The following is a 25,689-nucleotide window of genomic DNA, read 5'->3' on the forward strand; positions in this document are numbered from 1 at the left end:
TCTTTTGTGACAACGTTAGTTGAAATACTATTTCAAGTGGCATGTTGTGAAAGAAATTTTGTGAATGTTCGTTTTGTTTAAGATAAATGAATGATAATGAATTACGACGAACAACTGTAAAATGATACTAATAACAATTTCAGTTACACGTTACTCATCAAAATTATTGCTGCAAACAACGTATTATCCTGTAATTTGTTGAATTTATTTGTAAATAGTTAAATTATACCTGTAGGAGACCTGGAAAGGTGGACAAGATTTGTGATGAAATTATTTATCGATGGATAAGAACGTTTTAATGTGGATATATATTGAAACTATATGTATAATATATAAACTATATATTAAAACAAATCCTTCCAGATTCATTGCAATTTTATTTGGATTTATGTTTATTACATTGAGACAATTTAATGAATTCTTTACGTGTGCAACTAGGTCTGGCCACACCCTGTATATAAAAATAAAATCAATGAATATATGTACATCCCGATATAGGATAATCCAGAACAATACAACGGAATGCAACATGCTACATCACAGAACAACATAAATACATCACAATACAGAATAATACATTATAACACAGCACAGTAACGCAATGGAATCCACGCGACTCTGAACGATACCCTTCATATTTTTTGAAAGCCATTACCAAGAGGCATAGAAATTCAAAGCCCGAAAGACATCTGCATGTGCAACAATGCATCTATAAAGCATGGTAACTGCGTGACAAAAAAGTACCGCTGGGATACGTGTCGATATGCATAATGTAGGTTCCATTGTGGCTCCTAAAATGCATTCGACGTTGATCGCAGCGAAAGGGGCCTCGGTCCCATCCACCACGTGCCCGGTCGCGCACGTTTCGTAATTGTAGAACGCGAGTGTGGTCCGGATATCAATCTAGTGCGAAGATCTCTGCCCTTTCTGGTGGGCTAGGGGCCTTTTTTCCTGTCCCGGGATGCGGGGCCGGCCTCTATGATGTACTGCCGCCCTTATCTTCGCGTGCGTTGCACTCTGTACCGCGTGCGTGCACGCACGGCCAAGTCTCTATTCCGTGCGCATGTGTGCATGCGGATCACGCGCGTTTGCGGTGTGCTGGACGGGATGATTGAACGAACGGAAGGAAGGAAAAGGAGCCCGCCGACGGCCATTTTTCGGCCGCGGTTCTCCCCTGGCGGCTTTCGCGGAGTTTGTTTAGCGGTTTATAATTGGATCCAGAACCGCCGCTAGTTGATTTGCGGTTGTTTGGCAGGGATTTGGAGCAAGCCATGAAGGGCAACGTTAGGGCAACGTTAGGGCAATGTCGATTATATTTTGAATAAATTGGTTAATCCCTTGTAAATTTCGTTGTAAAGGATTTCAACTGCAATTGAAGGGTAATTGCAACTGTGATGAGATTCAACTGCTGTTGAAGTAATAAAATTTAGTTGGAATTAATCGTCCACTGCGGTAGGAATAAATTGCAATTAATGTCCAATTATGGTAGAATTCAAATGTGAGTATCATTTATTCTTGGTAGAATTCAAATGTGAGTATCATTTATTCTTGGTAGAATTCAAATGTGAGTATCATTTATTCTTGGTAGAATTAAATTGTAATCAGGCTTCATTGATGGTAGAATTGAATTGCAATCAACCTTCAGTTATAGTAGAAATCAATGGCAATTACCTTTCAATTACGGTACAATTCAATTTGAATTAACCTTCAATTATAGTAGAATTCAATTTCAATAAACCTTCAGTGCAGAAAAATTCAATTCCAACTAACCTCTAATTGCAGTAAATTTCAATGGTAATTAGCCTTCAATTACAGTAGAATTCAATTGCAATTAATCTTCAATTGCAGTAGAATTCAATGGTAATTACCCTTTAATTGCAGTAAAATTCCATGGTAATTACACTTCAACTGCAGTAGAATTCAATTGCAATTAACCTTTAATTCCAGTAAAATTCAACGGTAATTACGCTTCCGTTACAGTAGAATTCAATTCCATTTAATCTTCGATTGTATTAGAATCGAATTGCAATTAACTTTCAACTACAGTAAAATTAAATTACAATTTACCTTTAATGTGAAATGGAATTTAATAGTCATACAATTGTTCATGTATTTGTTGAGCCACTATTATTTATATATGAACCTCTTAGTTTTTAGTCTTTTTTATCTATTTGTTACAAAATAGCACAACTACCTTTCATTCATTTAAATTAACGAACATTTCATAATTTCTAAATTGTACTACATAGTTTATAACGAATACATAATGCGTAATGCGTACATGATGCGTCAAATCATTGATAATTTCTAACACAATGAAACGAGTCCCAGAAATCGAACTATGCAAATGTCATCCCAGCCTCAAGCAGTATCACACTTCGTTCTATAATTCTTCAAGACTAAATCCTGGCGACGAGAAATCGGTAATGCTCAGTGGTCATCGTGCGCAATGTCGGTCTATAAATAAGAGGTAGCTCTTCTATTCGCGAGACGTATTAGCGACGATTATCGTTACCATGCTCGCGTAATTTTCACATAACGAAACGTCGTCGCGACATTCTCATCCTTCTGGTCGCGGCATTATTCCGGAATTATCTACTTACTCCAGAATGCGAGTGCACGTTCCGTGGTAAATGCCCCGTCGCTTTTTCCACGGTGGCTCTTCCTCGCTTTCTCCAGGCTGTCGCGAGCAGCCGTGAAACGCGAATTAAAGATACGTAATTACCCGTGCCGCAAGTAAGAGAAGCTATTTCCACGGTAGCAAAGCGTGTTGGGAAATTTTTGAAGTTACCCGCTAACGATTTCACGCTCCTTGATTCGCATGGCGCGTTGGCTAACCACCATTTTCTTCAGTGGCGCGATGCGAGCATTAAAATCACCTGACTAGCGTTATTAGTTATTTGTACAACTCGTCGTTTGGCGTGAGAAACTTTACACACGACGGTTAAAAAAAAAGAAGAAAAGAACAAGATAAAAGTTGATGATTTTTGTTGGTCTTCTATAGAAGAAAGAGTCTACAAAAAATTATATAGGATAGATATGATGTATGTAGTTATAATAATTATATTATATATATATATATATATATATAATTCTTTAGTTATCAATAGATTGCAAATGTTTGTGCAAATTCATATTTTCAGAGATAGAGAAAAAGAACTGAAAGGTAAATTAAACATTGTTTTATGTTCTAAATTGTATAACATGTATATTATTATTGATATTTTTGTACTTAAGCACATTCCCATAGATTTTTGCATATTTCAATTTGCCATAAATTCATGAAAATTCGCAATCTAGTCATCAATTTACGCTTTGTTCATGTTAAATAACATTTCAATTTTACTTTAATAATTATTAAAGAAAGTAGATGAGTCAATGATGGGAACATTGTAAATATGAATGTCATTTAACATGAACAAAATGTGAATTTATTAATAAAAAAAAGGGGATAAGGCTATAAAGAGAAAAATTGTAAAATTGAAATGGCGTTTAACATAAACAAAATGTGAATTGATTATTAAAAAAAAAAAAAAAATATATATACATGTCGAATTGAGTAACCTCCTCCTTTTCGAAGTCGGTTAAAAAAAGTAGTTGTGGACGATGCAGAGAAAAATTGTAAAATGGAAATTGCATTTAACATGAACAAAATGTGAATTGATTATTAAAGAAAGTAAATGGGAACGATGAAGGTAAAATCGTAAAATTGAAGTTAATTAACGAGGATGTTGTGAATTCAGGGGGTTGCTCTTCGCTTTTCGGCGCGGATCAAACTTGCAGGTGGACGTCACTAATACGTGACGAGAATAACTTCTTTCGACTGTATCGTTTTAGCGCCGTAGACGACGCGTCGAAGCATTTGGAAAGATTATATATGAACCTCACGTATCCACCTCCGGTCGTAAAAGGAGACACGACGGAGCTTCTACTCAGTCACACTATTAATTAACAAAAACTTGAATCGCTATATAAATACCATTCTCCAAATTCCGATCATGGCAACTGTATACTGACTCTCGAATAGTTCGTGATTCCTCTTATTTTCATTATTATTATAAGAAATCCTTGCGTTAATTTGTGATACAACTTGGTTTTTTATATAGAATATTATTCTATATTTTTTATATAGAAAACAAGCTTTCGTTGAATAAAATCTATGGATAAATACCGGAGTTAGGAGCAATTGAGTAAAGGTACAAAAATTCCAATTTTACTCTGTGTATTTTTCTCCAGAATGTACATTTTGGCTGTAAACTAATGTTATTCTTACATTATGATAATGCGATATGTATATAATTTACAGTAATACTGGTACACCTCTCCTAATTAAAGTGATTTATCTCTACATTATTAAAAATACGAATGTTTCAAATTTGAGATGATAATTTTGCCCGGCGAACGAAGCGCAAAACGTTGAAGCATACCGCGAAGACAAATTGCAGCACTTCTTGCAGAATATTGTTGATAAATCACCTCCTTAATGCGCGTCGTTGAAAGCAGCGACAAGTAGCAATCGCGCAACGATAATCAATGGAACAAGCGTACGAGAAGGACAACGTATAGGATAGTTTCTTTCAGCGTCCGTCAATCATAGGACTCGATCACTGCGGATCGCTGCAGGACGCCCGTTTTCTGGATAGAAGTAATTCACTCCGTTGCATCGAGTCGCACGCAACAACCTCGCGTCGAGGCTTTATTAATGCACGCGTGAATACAAGCTTCTGTTTGACAGAAATAACTAGCGATATTATCGTCGATCGTTCAAGAAGAGAATTATGCAACTCCCCTTTGAATATCCACCGACCAGTTCGCCATTCACATGGACTGCTTCTCGAGGAATACGAAGAATAGAATTCTATTAGATTGTTGCATAAGTTCGTGCACCGAACATACTTTATTAAATTGAAGATACCTTCTTTGATATTAAATAAATTAAAGATTATTCGAATTTATGGACTTTATAACTAATTTATGAATTAGTTTGGAGAGTGTTATAATATTATTCAGGAAGTTTTTGTTTAGATAAAGAATATTAAGATATATAATGCAATATAAGAACACCTACTTTGATTAAATAAATTAAAGATTATTTGGATTTATGGACTTTATCATTTTAATAAATTGTTCAGGTGTAATACAACAGCAGAATTATTTTGAGGAATGTTATTTTTGTTAGTAAAGAATATTAAGAGATATAAGGAATATAAAGAATACGAAGGGTTATTCGGCCCATGTAAGTTGGCAGCATTGTCTTTCGGTTTGCTGTCTTTTCCGTACTTCCCCTTGCTCTCGCACTTGTGGCGTCGCTTCACTGTGCGTGTTTTCAATATGTTGTATAATACGTTTATTTTACTTTATTTCCTTAATGTATAGTTACATGTATTCCTGAATGATCTAAATAAATTTTCATATGGTTATATTGCCTCTTTTTGCTAGCCCTAACAAAAAATGAAGTTGGATGGGTTAAATTTCAAAGAATACGGTTTTATTAATCAATTATGTAGCCACCATTTTTGTCTGCACTTATTTTTCGATGATGTTCGGTTTCAATTTGAAGACATTATACTTAGACGTAAAAAGGGTGCAGCTATGCGAATTAAATCTCGCATCATTCCTTTATCCATTAAACAAACTGGTCTCGTATTTCTATCCACCACTGAACTGCCATTGCCTCCATTTTTTGCAACCATCCAATTCAGCGATGTTTCTTCAACTTCTTCTTTCTCTTCTTCTTCTTCCTTTCCCTACTTTGGGTCTCCTTCGCGATTCACCGACGTTTCGAAGATACAGGCAGCTTGATTGCTGCCAGATGTTTCGCGCTTCCAACCTTTCTCTCATTTCTCCTTTCCCCAAATAAGAACAACGAGTTTATTTTGCGGCGCTTAAGACGGATCAATCAGGACGAATAATACGGCGTATCGATAATTTCAATGGTTATTCTAAGTCTGACAGGGGAGCGGTTTTTACATTTTTCAGGTCTGGGCTTCATTCATAACTCAGTCAATTTCGACCCATAGGACTCCATATACTCCTGTATACCAAGTTTTATCAAAATCTAGTCACTTTTCGCATTTTGTCCCGTTACATTGGATCCGCCATTTAGAATTTCTAAATTCTGAGTTCAGATTTAGAATCAGCAACCTCAAAAACTCCTGTATACCAAGTTTTTCTAAATTCAGTCATTTTTCGCATTTTGTGTCGTTATGTTGTATCCGCTATTTTGAAATTATAAATTCCGAGTTCAGATTTGGAATCAGCGACTCCGATAACCCCTGTATACTACGTTTTATCCAAAACGAATCAATTTTCTTATTTTGTCCGCCATATTGGATCCGGCATATTGGATCCGCCATATTGGATCCGCCATATTGGATCCGCCATATTGGATCCGCCATATTGGATCCGTCATTTTGAATATCTAAATTTTGAGTTCAGATTTGGAATCAGCAACCTCAAAAACTCCTGTATACCAAATTGTTCTAAATTCAAAAATTCAAAAATTCATATAAAAAAAACCTATCCATAGAAAATTTTTTTCTTGCGATTTGGATTAAAATACGTAAGAAAAAAATTGTGGCATTGAATGTACATTTTTTTTTTATTTTGTAAACTAGTGTTATTATTGATAAATCACAATTTTCATATTCATTTTCGAATTTCAAATCAACAGCTGCAGTTAAGTCCGCTAAACTCGATTACAATATACTTAACTTATAAAAAAATGGAGCTAAATATCTATCCATAAACATAAATTAAAAGAAAATTGCAATGAAACGAGAAGGATTTGTTTCCATATACATATATTATTATTTATAAACCACAAATTTCATTTTCATTTTCGAATTTCAAACTAACAGCTGCAATTAAGTTCGACAGAATATTAATTATTCGTGGCTGACAATATTTAATTCGTTTTAAAAATTCAACGTGACTGGTAAGGTAACAAAAATGGCGTCATATAACGACGTTTGGACGTCGTAACGGAAACATGGAACGAAACGGGAATTCGTTTGTTTTCCGTTCCTGAAATAGAAGGTGCGGTCCTCTGGGAACACACGTCTGCAATTTCTCACAAAACCCCTTCGTCTATTCGTAACTGGTGCTTTTGTATCTTCATAAATATACCTGCGATGTGAAACAGGACGAATAAAGGAGTCGTGTGCGACAACGTTTCTTTTTATCCGCGTATGTAAACATAATCACACGTGAGATACTCGTACGTTTACAAAATGTTGGTTATTGGGTTCAATAAGGGGCCAAAATATAATATTCGTATTATTAATCGATGCACTTACCAAGATCGGTCCTCCATCCTTCAGAGATGCTGAAACTGTAGCGCCGAACCACTGAAGCGTTTTATTATCAACTTGGATTAAACCACTCGCCACAGCAGGGTTTCGAGCGTGATTATTCCCTATAACAAAAAACAAAACATCGTCAGTTTTAATCAGATCTAAGAATGATCGATATAAAAATAGGAATGCAAGGTGTATCGTCTCTGCTGTAATTTATAATACATTGTCCATAATTCCATTTCTATTGAAGAGCATTCCAATTATTTTCAGAAATTCGTTACAATTTGTTTTTACAAAGATAAACTCACAAACGATTAAACTACATTTTAGAATATTAATTAGGGATCCTACCCCTATCTAAAAGTAGTGTCTGAAAGCGAAAATATAGTGTTGAAAAGTGAGACAAAATTTCTTAAAAAATGCCACAGCCACGAATAAATGCAAATAATACAATTTTTTCTCATTTAGTTTCTACCTAAAGAAATATTTGAAAGTACAATCGTAAAATTGGAGTCTTGAAAAGTGAGACAAAATTTCTTAAAAAATGCCACAGCTATAAATAAATGCAAATAATGCAATTTTTCCCCATTTAGTTCGAAGCGTATGTTGCAAACGTATCCTTTGAAATTGCTGTAGAATGCAGTAACTTGAACCCATTTCCAATGAATTACACAGTTGCAATGCGTCATCCAAGTATTCCTCTAAAAAGCGAGCTCGAGCAGGTGTTACCGTGGAGAATTCTCGTCGAGTGCACCCCGGACGTTTCTTTCTCGATTTTGCGAACGGAATGAACCCGTTAGCCGTATCGGTCAAGCCTAGCCCTTAAAGGGAAGTCGTCCTTTGCCTCTCATCCCTTAATGCGCGAACACTGCTAAAGGCAACGCTCGAACGACGCTCCCATTCACGATGATAACGCAGCGAACATCATACAACGTTGAACGATATCAACCAAATTAAAGACAAAAATACTTGGGATAGAAGTCTAGAAATAGGAGTAGTCTAGAATAGAACTTTGATTTTTTCATGAAATTAACAGAAAATCTATTGTTTAAAATAAATGGATCAGAAATATTTCGGCTTCTTTCAAGTCAACCTTACGTCACAAAGTCAATTTAAAATATACATTAAAAATTCAGACGAATTCTTATAACTTCAACTTTACAAGCTGATAACTTTATGCTGGTTAGACTTATGACATTGTTACAAGAGTCTTTTTTTGGAGAACATTCGATTTCCTATAAGAATATATTATCTCATAGTATTTCAGTTATTTGATTCTTAAAATATAAAAATCAGAATGCAAAGAGTTTTCTTTCCTATATATTTCCTAATTTAATAGGGAGATATTATTTCGACCCTGGGAGGACCTCCAACATTTTTGGAACACCCTGTATAATGACTCTGATAACCAATTGATGGTGGTTGGCAGCACCATGAACCTGAAATATCAAACTAATCCCTTGCAAGTTGTTTCAAAAAGAAAAAATTCAGCCCACAGAAGGTTAAATCTATACGTACATATACAGGGTGGTCATTTTATCTGAAGACATTGAAATATCTCGAGAACTATGCATCAGATCGAAACAAGTGGGTAATGAAAGTTGTTTGTTGCGAAGAGGTACATCCAATGATACCAAACTCGACTTCTCACTTCCACCCCTTGGGGGTGAGGGTGAGAGAAGATAAAAAAACTTAAACAGGAACCCCCATTTTTCATCGCAGATTTGGATTCTCCATAAAAAAATACATAAATTTGACCTAGGAGTTTTTGAATTTGGTTCACAGATGGCGCTGTAATGGACAAAAATCCATTTTTGATCCGATGCATAGTTCTCGAGATATTTCAATGTCTTCAGATAAAATGACCACTCTGTATGTAAAAAAAAAAAACAACGCAATAATATCCCTCAAGGAGTTCCTTGACAAAATTCCTCGCCACGAGTCCAGATCCAGGAGCCAAAGTACACAAGCAACCTCCCTAATCGACCCACTCGACGCATTCAAATCGCTCTCGTCGCCGTACACGCGCCCGATCGCAGGAGCGAAACGACCCTGTTAATTAAAATCGATGATAAACCGAACCCTGGCGGATCCCTAATGGGCCCCAATAACGAATTATCGGCGCCACGCGGGTATCACCCCAATTATTTCACCGATTACCGTACTCGTTAAGGGGATGTCAATTAACGGGACAGCATTCAGCGCACCGACGCGTCCGACCTTCCCCGAAGTTCCTCAGGTGGTATCCTGCAAGAAATGCCGAACCTTCGACGGGGCAGGACCGTAGGTAGAACGACCTTACGGTTTTCTGTATTAGGTAGAGGCTGCTTCTTGCGAGCGAGCCGTTTCCGAGTATCAAGAGACGGCCCACCGCGCCACTCGACGCTCCGCGGGGTGTACCTGAAGAGAAGTTCCTCAAGAAGTTTCTGAAAGGCGTTCTCTCGCTCTCGAGTACCTGGGGAAGTGAGTGACCTCCGAGACCCGCCGCGAGATCGGGCTCGCTTCCTCGTACGCAAACGGAATCGAAGATACGGAACGGACAGAGGAGCGCGGTTGGCAGCTGAACGCGTTTCGAGATCTATCGATCCTGGAGTAAGGTACCGAACCCCGGCGCAGTTGCTAACGTGACGCATAAGAGGGATTTATGCGCCGGCTTAGGCTTACTCCGTTCTCAATTCTTGAGCGTGGGTGACGGCCGAGGACTGCGAGTATTGCGTTTAACGAGGGAGGGAGGGCAGAGGGGAGAATAAGGTATTAGAGTGATCGAAAAATTCGTTCGGTTAGTGGCGATACTTGTCTGTTTGCAGATTGGGTGGTTATTAACCGACTTCGAAAAGGAGGAGGTTACTCAATTCTACATGTATATTTTTAACCCCTTGCACTCGAGAGGTGACTCTCAGTTTCTCAGCGGTCTCAGTCACCACTAGGTTTTCTGTGGTTTTAATTTCTTTGGAACTCGAAGTGCCAATAAAATGATTGTCGTTGAGGCAAAAGTGACCTGATTCTCAAATCTCAAATTAGAGATCTCATTTTCGAAGTCTATATAATCTTAGCATTCGTGGTAATAGAGTGCTAAGAAAGCGTCTCGAGTTGCTGGTAGATACCAGAAAAGAAGGCCTCCAGTGCAAAGGGTTAAATCAGAATGCAAAGAGTTTTCTTTCCTATATATTTCCTAATTTAATAGGGAGATATTATTTCGACCCTGGGAGGACCTCCAACATTTTTGGAACACCCTGTATAATGGCTCTGATAACCAATTGTTAACTTGACGGGGAGTTTCATAAATGCGGAATCATGAATTTGTTCGAAAGAGGGAGATGGATCATGGAAAAAAATGGAGAATGTGTTATAGAGTAGGAGGCTGTTCTATATACTGGTGGAACAAGGGAAGATGGGGTGATTCTATATGAAAAAATAAATACGAAAATGTAGAATAAAAATTTTTCTTGCGAGGCTTCATTTTCGTGCACTTGATCATGACTCATGATTAGACTGCGGATCTTTACGCATTTATAGGAAATTTGAATGTGCAAAAAACTACAAAATGCAAACAATATGCAAGAATATAAAAAAGATTGAAAGTAAAGTTCATGTTGTAATGTTTGCAGAATAAAATAAATTCCTATTTAGCTTCAATTTTTGTAGGCACATTCGCGAAGATTTTATTTTGCACAAAGATCCGCAGTCTACTCATGATCATGAATAAATATGTATAGGATTCGTTAATTTGGCGAGTTTGCAGAAATTATTCTAAGGGTGAGATGTTAAAGAGAATACATCTAGATAGAAATTTGTTTATAGTTCTTTAAGATATATTTTGTCATATATTTAAATTTCATTAATAAAAATTATTATTTAATATCTTACAAAAAACACACAAGAAAGTGTTCGTTTTAATTTTCCTGACTGCGACTAACCCCTTAAGTTAGCGCGAATAGAACCTGCACTTTATCCTCACTCTTGCCGCGGCTCAGCTACGCGCGATTTTGTCGCACGAGACACGCTCCTCGACCCTCGCTCTTATTAACACAGACTGGAGAAGTGCTCTCGCTTGATAGAGAAACGTTTTCACCGACTACATACACAAGATCATGCCCCATGCTACGTCCAATTAGTCGGCTCTCTTCCTTAGTCAACGTTGCTCGCACGGACACTTCGCTTTGATCGATAATTAGCTCGCTCGAATGCTCGATCTTGTCTCGATCTTATCCAATTACAGTCGTACTTGATAGTCTTCGCCATTCATTGCGTTCGCTACCCTCGCACGCGTTGACTAGCTACCATTTTGCACGGAATTTTGTGTTCCTTTTAAGCAGAGAATTATCTTGATCTCGACTTTCCACTCATCCCTCATGGAACAGCAATTTCTTGCAAATAGTAATCATTTCGTTTAATTTACTTGTAATTTATTTCAGATCATTTCGATATACAGCATAGATTTACTCGCTTCACCCTTACAATAATTTTTGCAAATTGGCCAAATCAATGAACACTATTCAGATTTATTTTCTTCTAACTTCCTACTTTCTAATCATTTTTAGGTGCCAGGAAAAGTGTACACAGCCAGCCTAACACTATAATAAAGAACAAGCAACCGAATAATTTGTACAATCTTATCAAATCATTGAATCCTATCTAGATTTATTCTCTTCGCCACCTGCCTTCAAAATAATATTTTCAATCCTACCAAATTTACGTACCCTATCCATATTTATCCTGTCTAACACCTCCCCATGACAATAAATCACTCCCTTACCGAAAAGCCCAGTGAGCCATAGATCACGTGCCTGTGAACACGTTAAACGTATTTCGAATAATAAACACTTCTACAACATCCAACGCGAAAAAAAAGACAAATCCCGAAAGTGTGAAATCGTTAATGAATCAATTTTCGAGTAAACAAGCGGCCGAGCACAAAGGCGCCGCGCTATGGAGTCACGAGCGCTCGCGATTTTCCGCGCGGACAGCCGTTCAAATTAATAATCATGCGCGCGATATGATCTCTCTCTGGAGCTCCGCGCGAACCGACGCTAATGCCCCGATGTAAATTAGTGGAATCATGCCGCGCCGCGAATTAGACGTGCTTGCACACCTTGTAGAGACGGTATCGGGACGATCGCGCACGATTCTGGACCTGCAATTTGCCGGCGTGAAAGTAATTGACCGCTCGAAAGCAATCGGTAGGCAATCACTCGCAACGATTTCGCATTATCGCGATGGAAGCGTGTTCGATCGATTGAGGCGAGAAGAACGTTTGGAATTGCATCGTTCGTCTATTGTTGTTATCCTAAAGTCACGGGAGAGGAGTTTTCTAGGAAGGGGGAAGAAGGAAGGAGGGTTGCTCGAATCGACGTTTTGAAATGCTAAGATAAAATACCCGGTACTTGAATACCATAAAAAATTGTATCAACACTCGAACAATTTCGTTGCACTGGTAAGGTATGATTATACTGGTTATGGTGGTAACATAATCAATTTGAAACATGTTGAAACATACGATTCCCCGTTAAACGCAATTCTTGTCGAGTATGTTTTCTATTGTAATGACTCATTGAGATAAAATACGTCTCAAATTCAGTTTCCTATCGCAATATTCATTCATAAATTCCAAGATAATTAATTTGAAACACGTCGAAGTATACAATTGTCCGTAAAATAAAGTTATTGTTTTAATTGGGTTAATATTTATTTGCCAAAGACGAAATCATAACCTTCCTTCAGTATGTACTTTGAAATATGTCGCTGTTTATTTTACATGCTTTCCATTGAGGTCTAAAGGGTTTTATAGAGGCTCTAGGTTTTGTTTTCTAATAAAACAGAAATGGTACATCAGATATACTTCATTTCTGTGGAAAAGTATGGAGGATTATAATTGTATGTGAAAGATTATGTTTACGTATCATCGAGGCAACGTTGACAGGCGTATTTTGTTATTAAAAAGCAAGATCATAATGCCTCTCTTAATAAGTTGAAAACATGTCTTTAGAAGAAATTAATAATTATTCAACTGAGACAAGCAATCCTTTTAGGGCAATACCGCTGATACGCAAAAGAGTAAGATGTTAGATGCTAGATAGAATTCATTAATTTGACAAGATTGTAAAAATTATTTTGGGAGTAGGAGATTGAAGAGAATAAATATATGCAGGATTCATTAATTTGGCGAGTTTGGAAAAAATATTCTAAGGGTAGCACGTGAAATAGAATAAATCTAAATAGGATTCATTAAATTGGCGAATTTGCAAACATTATTTTAAAGATAAGACATTGAAGAGAATAAATTTGGGTAGGATTTATTAATTTGGTAAGATTGTCAAAATTATTTTCAAGGTAAGGAGGTGAAGAGAGTAAATATGTATAGGATTCATTAATTTGGCGAGTTTGCGAAAATTATTTTAAAGGTATGACGTTGAACAGAATGGGATTAATTAATTTAGTGAGGTTGGAAAAAATATTTTAAGGGTGACACGTTAAATAGAATAAATCTAAATAGGATTCATTATATTGGCGAATTTGCAAACATTATTTTAAAGATAAGATATTGAAGAGAATAAATCTGGACTGGATTCGATAGATCGAAAATTTGTTCAACTATTTCTAAATAATGCAACTCGTGCTTAGCTCATTATTTCAGAGAGATCAACCCAAAAAATGACAGAGGGGAAAGAAGATTCGCGAAAAGAAAAAAATTTCTTTCAACCCTTCATCATGTCTCATGGTACACAGGGTGTTATAAACATTCCAGAAGGGACCTTCGATGCAATTGACTTCGAGCCCCGATAAGTCCTGATTGTATCTCTAAAATCTGAAGTAAAAGAAGTATTCGCAGCCGATACATCGGTAACCAGGGAATACAAAGCCTTGAAACGCGAAAGGGTCAACGACAGGGTGGGTGGAAAGTCGACAGGAATAGAACGCTCTATAACCAGTCGGCCGGTTACTTCGCAGTTTCTGAGATTACGAAGCTCCTCGAGGGCTCTGACAGCGGGTGGAAAGTGAGAATGTGGGTCAGCGACTGCGAACTGCCCGTGGAACACGAGATACGAGCCCTCGTTAGCAATACAGTGTTGAGGTACCTTTCAAAAGCCCACGGCAAGTGCACAAGTGGAAGAAAGAACCGGAAAACAGATATCGGATTGAGAACGAGGAGACTGCTAGAGTTAATCCGTTCGTGTACCCATCGTGTCTCGAGTAGAGCTCCTCGACATCTCGGAACGAACGAGAACCTCGAAATCGAAGAGGAGATCGCGGCGAATCCGCCAGAGAACACAAGACTCTTCTGCAGTGGTCGGCAACCTATGGCTACGGGTCAATCGATGACCTGCGATGTCATAACAACCGACCAATCAATCAAGTACGTTATCGAAGAAGTCATTAGGTAGAATTGAGAGAGATTTGTTTCTATTATTTTTAATTGAAGAAGCTTTCGTTTTGGTGTCGATTACTGCTGCATTCCTTCAGCAGTTTTTACAATACAGCGACTTTAACATTCCTGCTGCCATGTCCAATGTTAGTTTTAATATTCGAATTTGCCTGTATAGCTTCAAGATTAACACTTCATTTAAAAAATGACTTCAACTTTAACATTCATGTTTTCTTGTATAGTGTCAAAGTGCACATTTCTTTTTCCTGTATAATTTCAAATTTAATATTCCTATTTTTCTGTACAACTTTAAGTTTAATATTCCTACTTTCATAAGTGACAACAATTTTAACATTCCTGTTTCCATGGATAACTTGAAATTTAACGTTTTCATTTGTCTGTATAACTTCAAAGTGCACATTCCTTTTTCCTATATAATTTCAAATTTAATATTCCTATTTTTCTGTACAACTTTAAGTTTGATATTCCTACTTTCATAAGTGACAACAATTTTAACATTCCTGTTTCCATGGATAACTTGAAGTTTAACGTTTTCATTTGTCTGTATAACTTCAAAGTGCACATTCCTTTTTCCTGTATAATTTCAAATTCAATATTCCTATTTTTCTGTACAACTTTAAGTTTAATATTCCTACTTTCATAAGTGACAAGAATTTTAACATTCCTGTTTCCATGGATAACTTGAAATTTAACGTTTCCATTTGCCTGTATAATTTCACATTGAACATTCTTATTTTACTATATAATTTCAAATTTAATATTCTTATCTTTCTGTACAACTTCAATTTTACCATTCCTCTTTTAATGGATAACTTCAAATTCAACATTCCTATTTTCTTGTATAATTTCTACTTTTATCTTCCTATTTTCCTATATATATATAACTTCAACTTCAATATTCCTATTTTCCTGTATGTATAACTTCAACTTTAATATTCCTATTTTCCCATATAACTTCATATCGAACATTCCTATTTTCCTGTACAACTTCAAATTGAACATTCCTACTTTCCCGTATAATTTCAAATTTATCCTATTTTCCAATATTTTCCTTCAACTTTAATATTCCCGCAATTTCACAAATGACATAAACTTCAACAGTCTCCCATGTTCAACTTTAACGTTAACACTCCCAATCTTACTTTTCCAATTACTTGCACCGTAGCAAATATTACAAACGACGAACTCATACGCGATCGTAATCCACTCCAGAAACCGTTCTTAATATTCCAAATTCTAAAAATCCTCACCGTTATTATCGAACTGGATCATCGAGCATCGGTCGTCGGCCGCAATATCGCATTTGTAAACAGCGCCGCCTCTGTAAACGCCGACTTGCTGAGTTTGGGCCTCCGGTGCACCCACGATCGCCCTGCAAAAGGAAGCGTTCAAATAACGTGAAATCCCACGAGAAATGGAAACACGCGCGAGGTGGAGAAAAGGGAAAACAAAGATTGCACGCGAAATGAAGAAATTGCATAATTACTCGGTTGGTTTATATTGCTAGTTCATCGTTCGACGTTTGTTATCGCATCGTTAAGGAAAGACGATGATGCGAACGTATTTCCGAGATCGAGGTCAGTGGTCACGAGCTATTTTGAACAGTGGCGCAAGACTCGGTAACTGATCCGACCAACCGACGAGTTATTAAACCAGGTAACACAGTTGCTACCGCAATTTTTATTCGTTCGACGGAATACGGAACGCAGCGGTGCTTCGTGATGACCGTATCGTTCTAACAAAATTCTAGACTGAGGGAATGTTTAGTGCCGGTAAGAACTGCGTTTACTGTGGAAATTTGGTTTTGAGGGGGCAAACCACGTTAGAAAGCATTTTTTTTTTCAGAGAAGAATTTATGTAAAATTTATTTGACTTTGAGAATATTTTAGGTATATCTTAAAGTACATTTGGTATTTTTTACAATTCATTTCACACGGAAATCTTAACGATATCAGTACGTTCCTTTAAGTCTGGTATCAGTGGGAATTCTAAAGGTTTTATTTTTAGAGCTTTCCATTTTATAAAAAAAATTCACGAAAAATACGTGATATTTAAAATAAATAATATTTTCAAATACATGATATCTTTTATTGTAGAAAATGGGTAATAAGGAGGAAAACCACATTAGGAAGCCAAGTATTAAATGGTCCCCGAAATAATTTCTTTCCAGAGAAGAATTTATGTAAAATTTCTTTGACTTTGAGAATATTTCATGTATATTTTGAATTACATTTAGTAATTTTTATAATTCATTTCACACAGAAACCTTGACGATACCAGTTCGTTCGTTCGAGTCTGGTATCAGTGGGATTTGTAAGTTTTTATTTTTAGAGCTTTCTATTGTATAAAGAAAAATTCACGAAGAATACATAATATTAGGCCACCTAATTTGGTGTTCAGCCTTTAAGTTACTGGTATAGTAATCCGTTTTCGGGTGAAAATAAATATGTAAACCTAACAGGTTGGTAAATGTTTCAAATGAATTCTAAATTGAACAAATACTTAATCTCAGAAAGAAATATAAGAGTATAAATTATCGATAACGAATATAAATTCCATAAATTAATAAATGTTCCAACAGCAATTTACATTGTAGAAACATTTTATTGCTGGGAACAAAGGACAAGGTTTATTGAGCTCTTAGCGATCTATTTCTAGTTAGTCCTGAGTACTAATTTACATGAAAATTTATGTGTTAAGGCTTTAATCGAGTATGCAATTACTCGAATTCTAGAATAAACGGAATTACAGAGGAAAACGATCGTTTTAAAGTGGAAATATCGTATCAGAATAATTGTGAATGAATCGTTATCTTATCTCCGCCGTTAGGCGAGCCATCATTTAATTACGAGCCTAAAAGTAGCGTCAGCGTAATGAAAGTCCGACGCGTTCAATTATTTTAACGATCGCCTTATCTGCTTAATTGTCTATTGTGTTTATTGACTTGAAATTTAACGTCTAGCCCACTTTTCTAATGAAGTCCTCCTCCCAGAACTTCGCGCGCTATATCGTCATTAGAATTACTGAAAAGAAATTGAGGGATGTGTCAATAAGGGGGCAGCTCCATTTTTTCAAATGTTTGGGAAATTAAAAAAGAAAACGTTTTAAAATTCGGATTTTTGAAAATTTCTTTCTTTTTCTCTTTCATATCATAGCACAGGTACTTAATTATGAAAGTATGTCGTTTATCCTTTTGGGAGTTGGGAGGAGAGTTAATGTTTGGAGCTGGCTCTTTATTGCGCCCCGTTCTAAAAAAAACCCTGAAATTTAAGGGATTTTTCACGTGTTTATTTTATTCTTAAAACATTTGGCAATAAAAGCAAAAAATCCATAATACAAAAAATAGTAAAATTAGCGCAAAAATTATTCTTCTTCCTGCTCTGTCTCTGTCAAATCGAGATCATCAGTTTTTCTAATGACCGGAGCTGTCTCCTTCTTCCACCACGAAAAAGAATTTTTTAAATCCGTGATTATATTCTAACCTCAACACCATAAAAAATGGAGCTCCGCCTTTATTGCAGCACACCCCTAAATTGTATTCTAAATGAAGTGGAAATGGCGTGAGCAATAATAAGGTTACCTTGAATTTTTTTAATGACAAATATTTACTCAAAACATGAAAACAGATAAAACACCATTTCTGCTCTATTGCGAGTATTCTTAACGAATTGGAGTTACTGGAACTTGACCACGTAACGTGCAGCCATAGAATTTCCAAACCATCGACCTTGCTTATTACGTTCTCGACTACCTTGAACTTACTTGGCGAAAGTTTTTTTCTGAGTGGATATTTAAATGGCAGCTGAATTTCAATGCAACTTATTCTTGTATTATACTTGCGTAACAATCCCATAAATGTCTGAATATTCTTATTGTGTACGCTTCATTAACAATTATTAGAAGGAAAAGAAAGGGAAAAAGAATTCGTGTCGGAGAGTCAACGCTTGTTTGCTTCTTCACTAAACGTCTTATTTAGTATACGGTCGCTTCTGCTTGAAATCGCAAGTGCTCAAAGTAGCGCACTAACCCATTTTTTGGCCAAAAAATAAATAGTAAATTGTTAATGAAAGTGAAAGTTTATATTAAATGAAAAAAAAACCCTACTTACTTCTGTAGCCAATAGTATATATATTATAAAATTTGTTGGCTATTTGTTCCAAATGTTATACACAACGAGAAAACCGTCCTCTTGTGAAGGCGTTTAAAAAAGAAGTCAATTTTGAAAACTCGCTTTGTCGCCGCCAATATGTACTAAAATTATGATACAACAATTTTTGTTTGTACTTCAGAATGTGTTAAATAAGCACTGTAAGAAGTAATCCTATTTCTTTTGCGATACTCTCAAAATAAATGATCAAAGTTAGGTCTTTTTTCAGCCTCCAGAGTTGTGTTACACAAATAGTTTATTTTACTCTGCAAATATTATAACATGAACTTTACTTTCCATGTTTATTGTATGCTTCCATATTGTGTGCGTTTTGTAATTTCTTAAACATCCAAATTTTCTATAAATACATAAAAATCCGCAGTTTAGCAATAAGTGTTCGTACAGAAACCATTTATTTTAAATTGCTTGCTGTACGAATACTTCTTACACTGACTGTATTTTCGATCACTATGGCAACCTTCCGTCTTATTATTATGGAATGAAATGTTTCACAGTAAACAAATAAAAATATATGTTCGATCGAACGACCGTCGTAAATAAATCGCTGCATCCTGTCGCTTTTTACGTCATCCCAGGAAAAAAATACAGTGCTTCTGCTTTTAAAGCTTCAACTCAACAAAGAAACAATAATTTGTATGTTAGATCGTGTCTCGATTCCTGCGTTTAGCTTAAGGGTCGAAAATAAGAGCAGTCATGGTGCTCTTGGAAAAATAGCTTTCGGATATTGCTGCCTTCGTCGAGGTTGATAAATGATGCGAAACGTTTTATCGCCGAGCATGGTTTATATAGAAAACGTTCTTCGAATATATCGACAGGGGACAAAATACCGTTCTCTGCTTCGAATAAAAGCAATGCTATCGATTTCTCTCGCACGATATTGATAATTTCTTTTAAAGTGATTAGCAAATTCTCTCACAGTATTCGTGTGAATGTATCAACATTCTTCAACTCCTCAACATTTTTCAACTCTTCAACATACTTTTCGTAAGCAGTAGTCATAAAAAGTGACCACTATAATGCGTGAGATTTATGTCTGCATCGATTCGAAATGGAATTTCGTTCCAGGCGTAAATCTTCCAATAGAACCACGAGGCTCTAGACAATCTATCAATTTTATTGCTCGGCCAGAATTGAAAAAAACCATAGTCCCGTTTAATCGACGACGCGGAATTTTCCAATCCTCGCGCAGATTGCAAAAGGTCTTAACTGTTATAATATAAAGAATACTAGAAATGTGGCTTGCGAATAAATAATATCTATTATGACCGATTGAACTGAACAATTCATTAAAATGATAAAGTCCATAAATCCAAATAATCTTTAATTTCTTTAATTAAAGAAGGTATTCTTATATTTCTTTAAATTCTTTATATTTTTTAATATTTTTCACTTAAGCAAAAACCTTCTGAATAATATTGTAACATTCTCCAAACTAATCCTGCTGTGGTATTACACTTGAACAATTTATTAAAATGACAAAGTCCATAAATCCAAATAATATTATTATCTTTAATTTATTTAATCAAAGAATGTACCTCCAATTTAATAAAGTTATATAGATATCTCAAATCTGAAAACATTATACAATTTAATAATGAGTAACATGTTTGTTAAAATATCTATGATCGTACGTGGCAAAGAGTCAAAGATCAAAAGCTGCTCGTTCGATTCCTGGCGGTCGACGCGAGATGAACTTGAAACGAACTGTGCGTCTTTTGTCGGAAGCCCCGTGGTCGTTATTTGAAATGTAAAAACGACATCATTTACGGTGCAACCTTGGCATACTCTAGCTTCTAGGCTGCAACGACGACGTACCGCGTGTATAGGTAAAAGTCGCACGAGCGTGCAAAGTGCCGCGCGTGAAACGCCTGGAAGGAGAGGAGCAACGATTATGCGAGTTATGTAAGCGATTCGTAAGTCTGCGCAACGCGCCACCGGAATCGCGAACAGTCGCCTCGATGACAATAAACGACGAGGAGCGGCAAATTGCACGGACGAATCAATTAACGTGGTCGAGACTTTAAACGAGGTTTCCACAGGTTCGCTTTGAAATGAATCACGAACGATCAACGACTCGTAACCGATTGCACAGTAATTAATAAAACATTACGTTTGTTGCTACGATTGAGCTTAGCAGTTTGATCGCACTAAAGGTGTATCTTGTTTGATCGTTTACTTTAAACGTTTGGATTTAATTCGTGGTTACCACTGGTTCGCTTTGAAGAGAATGATAGAAGCAGTTAGATTTTGATACGTTTACTGACAGACAAATATTACTGAAAATTTCTGCTAGGATTAAATATTATTTAGACTATTGGGGACTACATAATCAAACATTAATGGTGGTATTTCTTTTCGTAACTTCGACAACATTCGTGAATTTCATTTTAATTCATTCTCTTTGATGCTTAATGTATAGGTGACAGAAAATAGAATTTTCATATTTGGTTAAAAGAGAATTCAATTACAATTAAACTTCTATTTCACCATAATTCAATTGCAGATAAACTTCAATTCCACCAGAATACAATTACAAATAAAGATCATTTGCATCAGAATTCAATTGCAGATAAACTTCAATTGCACCAGAATTCAATTGCAGATAAACTTCAATTGCGCCAGAATTCAATTGCAATTAAACGCCAATCGCACAGGAATTCCAAATGAACTTCAATTGCACCAGAATTAAACTGCAACTTTCAGATTTCAATTGTTTAGGTCTTCGGTGAAAAGCACTCGTATACGTATGTCAAACAGTTTATAAAAATTAATTATGCATCTTTTTTTCATCTGGTTATTATATTTATTTTCTTAATATCGTATTATTGGAACCTATTTCCGATATGTTAGAGAAAAAGACAATTATTTGCAAAAGGATATTTATTTAATGTCAAATTTGTATAGAACATTTTTTTCCTAAAAAGCAATATTTTACGAGTTGTTTTCGAAGAACTGGTTTTCTATATGATTTTTACCAGTTTTAACAGAAAAATCGTATATCAAACTGTATTATTCGATAAATATTATCCATTCAAGCTTGACTGTCAAGACATTTTTGTCGGGTTCTTCAAAACTGTGCACTTCATTTTTTTCTAAAAAAAATGTGGTAGTTAATGAAAAATACTCTTGAAAGGAAATAAAATTGTTCTCGTGTATTTCAAATGTAAAATCGTATTTCAAATGCAAAATCGTATTATCATGTATTATCACTCTTTCGGTCAACACTCATAGAAAAAAAAAAAAACATTGCTCTAACATGACACACCTTAGTATGCACAATACGTGCATATTGCTCGATAAAAATGTGACAATCATAGTACAGAGCAAAGTATGCACGAAGTAAGCAGCGAATGTGGGAACGCGAGTGAATTCGAGGGGACAGAAATTGCACAAGGATGGAAAGGAAATACTGCAACGAGGGAAGAAAAAAAAAAACGGATAATGATAGCGAGAGAAAAGAAAGAGATTTCTAGGCGTTTGTATTCGCGGTATCCTGTGGGACCGGTTCGCCCCTGCATTCCCGTTCTGGTGCATGCGTCACATATCGGTGACTGTAGTTCCTCACAATTGCAAAAAAGAACGAGGAGAGAAAGAAAAAAAGAAGAGAGAAGAAGGAGAGAAAAATGCAGTGGGCGAGCTTAAGTCCTCATCAGGTACAACCCACGTTTGCTATTAACGTGGCACGGCCGCGAATTCGACGGACATCGAGGTCGTAAATGTATCGAATTTCGTCGACCCAAACGGCTTCGTGTAATGCTGAATAACGAAAATGAATCTCGCTTGCTCGTCCATTGTTAGACCTTGCAGCTCTCCGAAATAACTAATTTTAAACAGGACGCCTGGTATCCCAATGATCGGGCCGCTATTTCCGATGTTAACAGTTGGTCGATGTTTGAGGATTCCAATGCTTACCATTCGAGAGGTAAACGAAGGCTGGCTTCGCGCTGAACTTTGCTCATGTTCAGGAGCTAACTAACCTTTCCGTGGAATTCGATTTTAGAACAGGTATGCATTGTGAGTTAGAATTCTGTGATTCTACTGGATGCATTCTTACAGGGGTTACAATGTTGCCGCTATAGTTGGAGATTCAGTTGAAGCAGTTGCTAATGGATACCTACCCTCTCTACTCTGAATCATATCAGACTCTAATTTAGTAATACATTGTGTAGTAATAATCGTTTTCTTGTGGGTGGAGTAATAGAGGAGATCTGGAGCTCAATCTAATTTTCGTAAATGGAATGCTATATTTTTTATACGAGAATATGGTAGAGCATCTAATTATAAATAAAAAAAGTATGGACCTTTATTAGCCCTAAACTTAATATATTACGTGTAATTTCACTTATTAGCCCTAAACCTAATAGATTGCGTGTAATTCCACTTTATTACTTGAAAATTTTTTGATTACCAAAATAAACTCTTTTATTTTACGTTTTACATTATCAAAATAAAATATTTTATTTGCTGAAATTTTATACCCCGTTTGAAATACTATTTTATTTACATTCTGAAGAATCTATTACTTAAAGTAGTATTTAAAATATTTTCTCTACAAACATCACCCACCTCTGATCCGGAGGAACACACAGTTCCATTAAATTTCGCTAGCAGGGTGCGTTCGCGAGCTAATTTAGAAGACGCTAAATCACTGCACCTGCGCGGCGGTCGATGCAGCTGCAGGCGTTCATTAGCACGTAGCAAGGTCGTGGTATCCAATAAATCTAAACCAGTCAAACATAACTGACGTGCTACCGTGTACGGTTTGCTGCTACCGAGAAAAGTGTATTTGCATTTTCGTCGCAATTTCACTGGCACTTCTGCTGAACCGCTGAGCAGGTTAGGCTACGTTCGTGCCAGGATAGTGGTCTATCCGAATGACAACGGTATGTTGCAACTGATATCACGTTTCGTGAATGTCGTTCGTGTTTGCATTGTTCAAAGAATGCAAGTATGCAGTTTATTCGTGGGATGCATTCGTGTACCGTAGCCGAAATGTCATTGTAATCTTTAATTCTCCCTATTGAGTTTCTTGCAATCAAAGATTTTGATTTATTGGAATTTATCAAGATGTCAATCTTTCTTTTAACGCACATGCAGTAGTATGGACACTTTCGATACTGTATAAAATAAATAATAATAGGACTTGAGTCGTAAAATGGGGAAAAAATTAATGCTTTTTGGAGCGAAAAAAAGGAAACACTGAAGTGTCGAAATTTGAACAATTAAAGTTTCTTTTACGAAAAATCAAGAAATTTTATAGAAGACGAATTTAAATATTTTGTTTTGAATTCTTTCCGTAGAATTCATTCAAAAACGCACGTTTTGAAAAGAAACGTCTAATTTGATCAATTTTTAGCAGAGCTATAACTATTTGGAAAAAGGCCACGTTTTTTTTCAATTCATAACTCTTTTTTGATTTAGTAGAAACATCTGCAAAAATTCACACAAAGATATCTGCCAAAAGAATGTCTGCCAAATCAAAAATGGTCCGGTCCAAAAGTGGTCGATATGGCTTGGAATGCCCCAAGTACATACGATTTCTTAGAGTACATCTAATGTTTCATAATTTATTAGAATATCTGATTTTTGTCGCAACAATTTATCAAGTTGTGCCAAAAATTTCTACCGTGTTATTAATAAATTGTTCCCGTTATTTTATATTTCGTATTACATTACTAAATTGTGAACAATCCATTTTGCCCTATTGCTGTTATGTAAATAAATGCCAATTGCACCAGAATACAATTGCACCAAAATTCAATTGCAAATAAACTTGAGGTGCAGCAGAATTCATTTGCAAATAAACTTTAGTTGCAGCAAAATTCAATTGCGCCAGAATTCAACTGGAAACAAACGGCAATTACACCAGAATTCAGTTGTAAATAAATGGCAATTGCACCAGAATGTTATGACATTATCTACTTATAAGAGATAAAGTTGTCTATTTGCCGTAAACGCTGTTACACAGAAAAACTGAGTGCAACTCACAAACTCTTGTGACAAGTTAATACAAGTTTGTATACGACTTAAGGTTGTTAAACTTCTTTTTAATAAACATCCAGTTTCACCTCAAATTATTTGGGAAAGCTCAACACTCGTTCCCAAATATTTGTATCCGACTTTCGCGGCGATCTGCACGAAATACTTAAAAAGAAAGAAAGAAAAACTTCTCTTGAGTTACGATTCTATTGTGTGCGGTTACTAATAAGGCGACGACAATTACCTTAACAGGGTACTGTTTACAAACCTGAATCGCCCATCGAGGCTCTGAAATGGCGATTGGCTTCAAACCCGTCATTTTTATCGTCAGGTGTTCGACACCATACAAATAAAAAGGGCATCTAAATTGTTCTTTAAACTGGACCTGGCATTGTATATCAACGCAATTCAACTTTCCCTCGATGTCAGGTTGCCATGTCCTCGCTTAACCTGTCTCTCGCAGCGGACCATCTTTGCCGCCTACTGTCACAACTAACCGGGAGATTGGCTCACCTGAGTCCTATCGTCGAATACCGTTTTATGAGAAGTGATAACGGTGTAAATAACGGGGACAGGTTACGAGAGGAAAATTGGCGAACCGGAAAGATAAGGAATCGAGTGAGGTGTTACAAGAAAAATGAATACAAATTGCAGATTTCATCAAACCTGAAGCTGTGTCAAACTGAATTTTAACACTAATTTTTAGAAAAGATTAAGAAATGAAGCAGACAATTGGTAGCAATCGAAATAGGGCTCCAGATTGCACCAGAATTCAACTGGAAACAAACTTCAATTGCACCAGAATTCAACTGAAAACAAACGGGAATTACACCAGAATGGAATTGTAAATAAACGACAAT

At 36.2% G+C, this 25,689-nt stretch overlaps 1 protein-coding gene across 2 annotated transcripts in view; it reads right to left on the reverse strand.

Moving 5' to 3' along the window:
• Positions 1–25,689, reverse strand: part of LOC128879544 (integrin alpha-PS2) — a 131,674-nt gene that overhangs the window by 75,099 nt on the left and 30,886 nt on the right. For both annotated transcript variants that reach the window (XM_054128793.1, XM_054128792.1), the window contains exons 2-3: positions 15,933–16,054; positions 7,299–7,417 (exon numbers count right to left, since the gene is read on the reverse strand). In XM_054128793.1, coding sequence (XP_053984768.1) covers positions 7,299–7,417; positions 15,933–16,054 — 241 coding nt within the window. The remainder of the gene's footprint in view (positions 1–7,298; positions 7,418–15,932; positions 16,055–25,689) is intronic.

The sequence above is a fragment of the Hylaeus volcanicus genome, chromosome 7 (genome assembly GCF_026283585.1).
Source record: "Hylaeus volcanicus isolate JK05 chromosome 7, UHH_iyHylVolc1.0_haploid, whole genome shotgun sequence".
NCBI classification, from domain to species: Eukaryota; Metazoa; Arthropoda; class Insecta; order Hymenoptera; family Colletidae; genus Hylaeus; species Hylaeus volcanicus.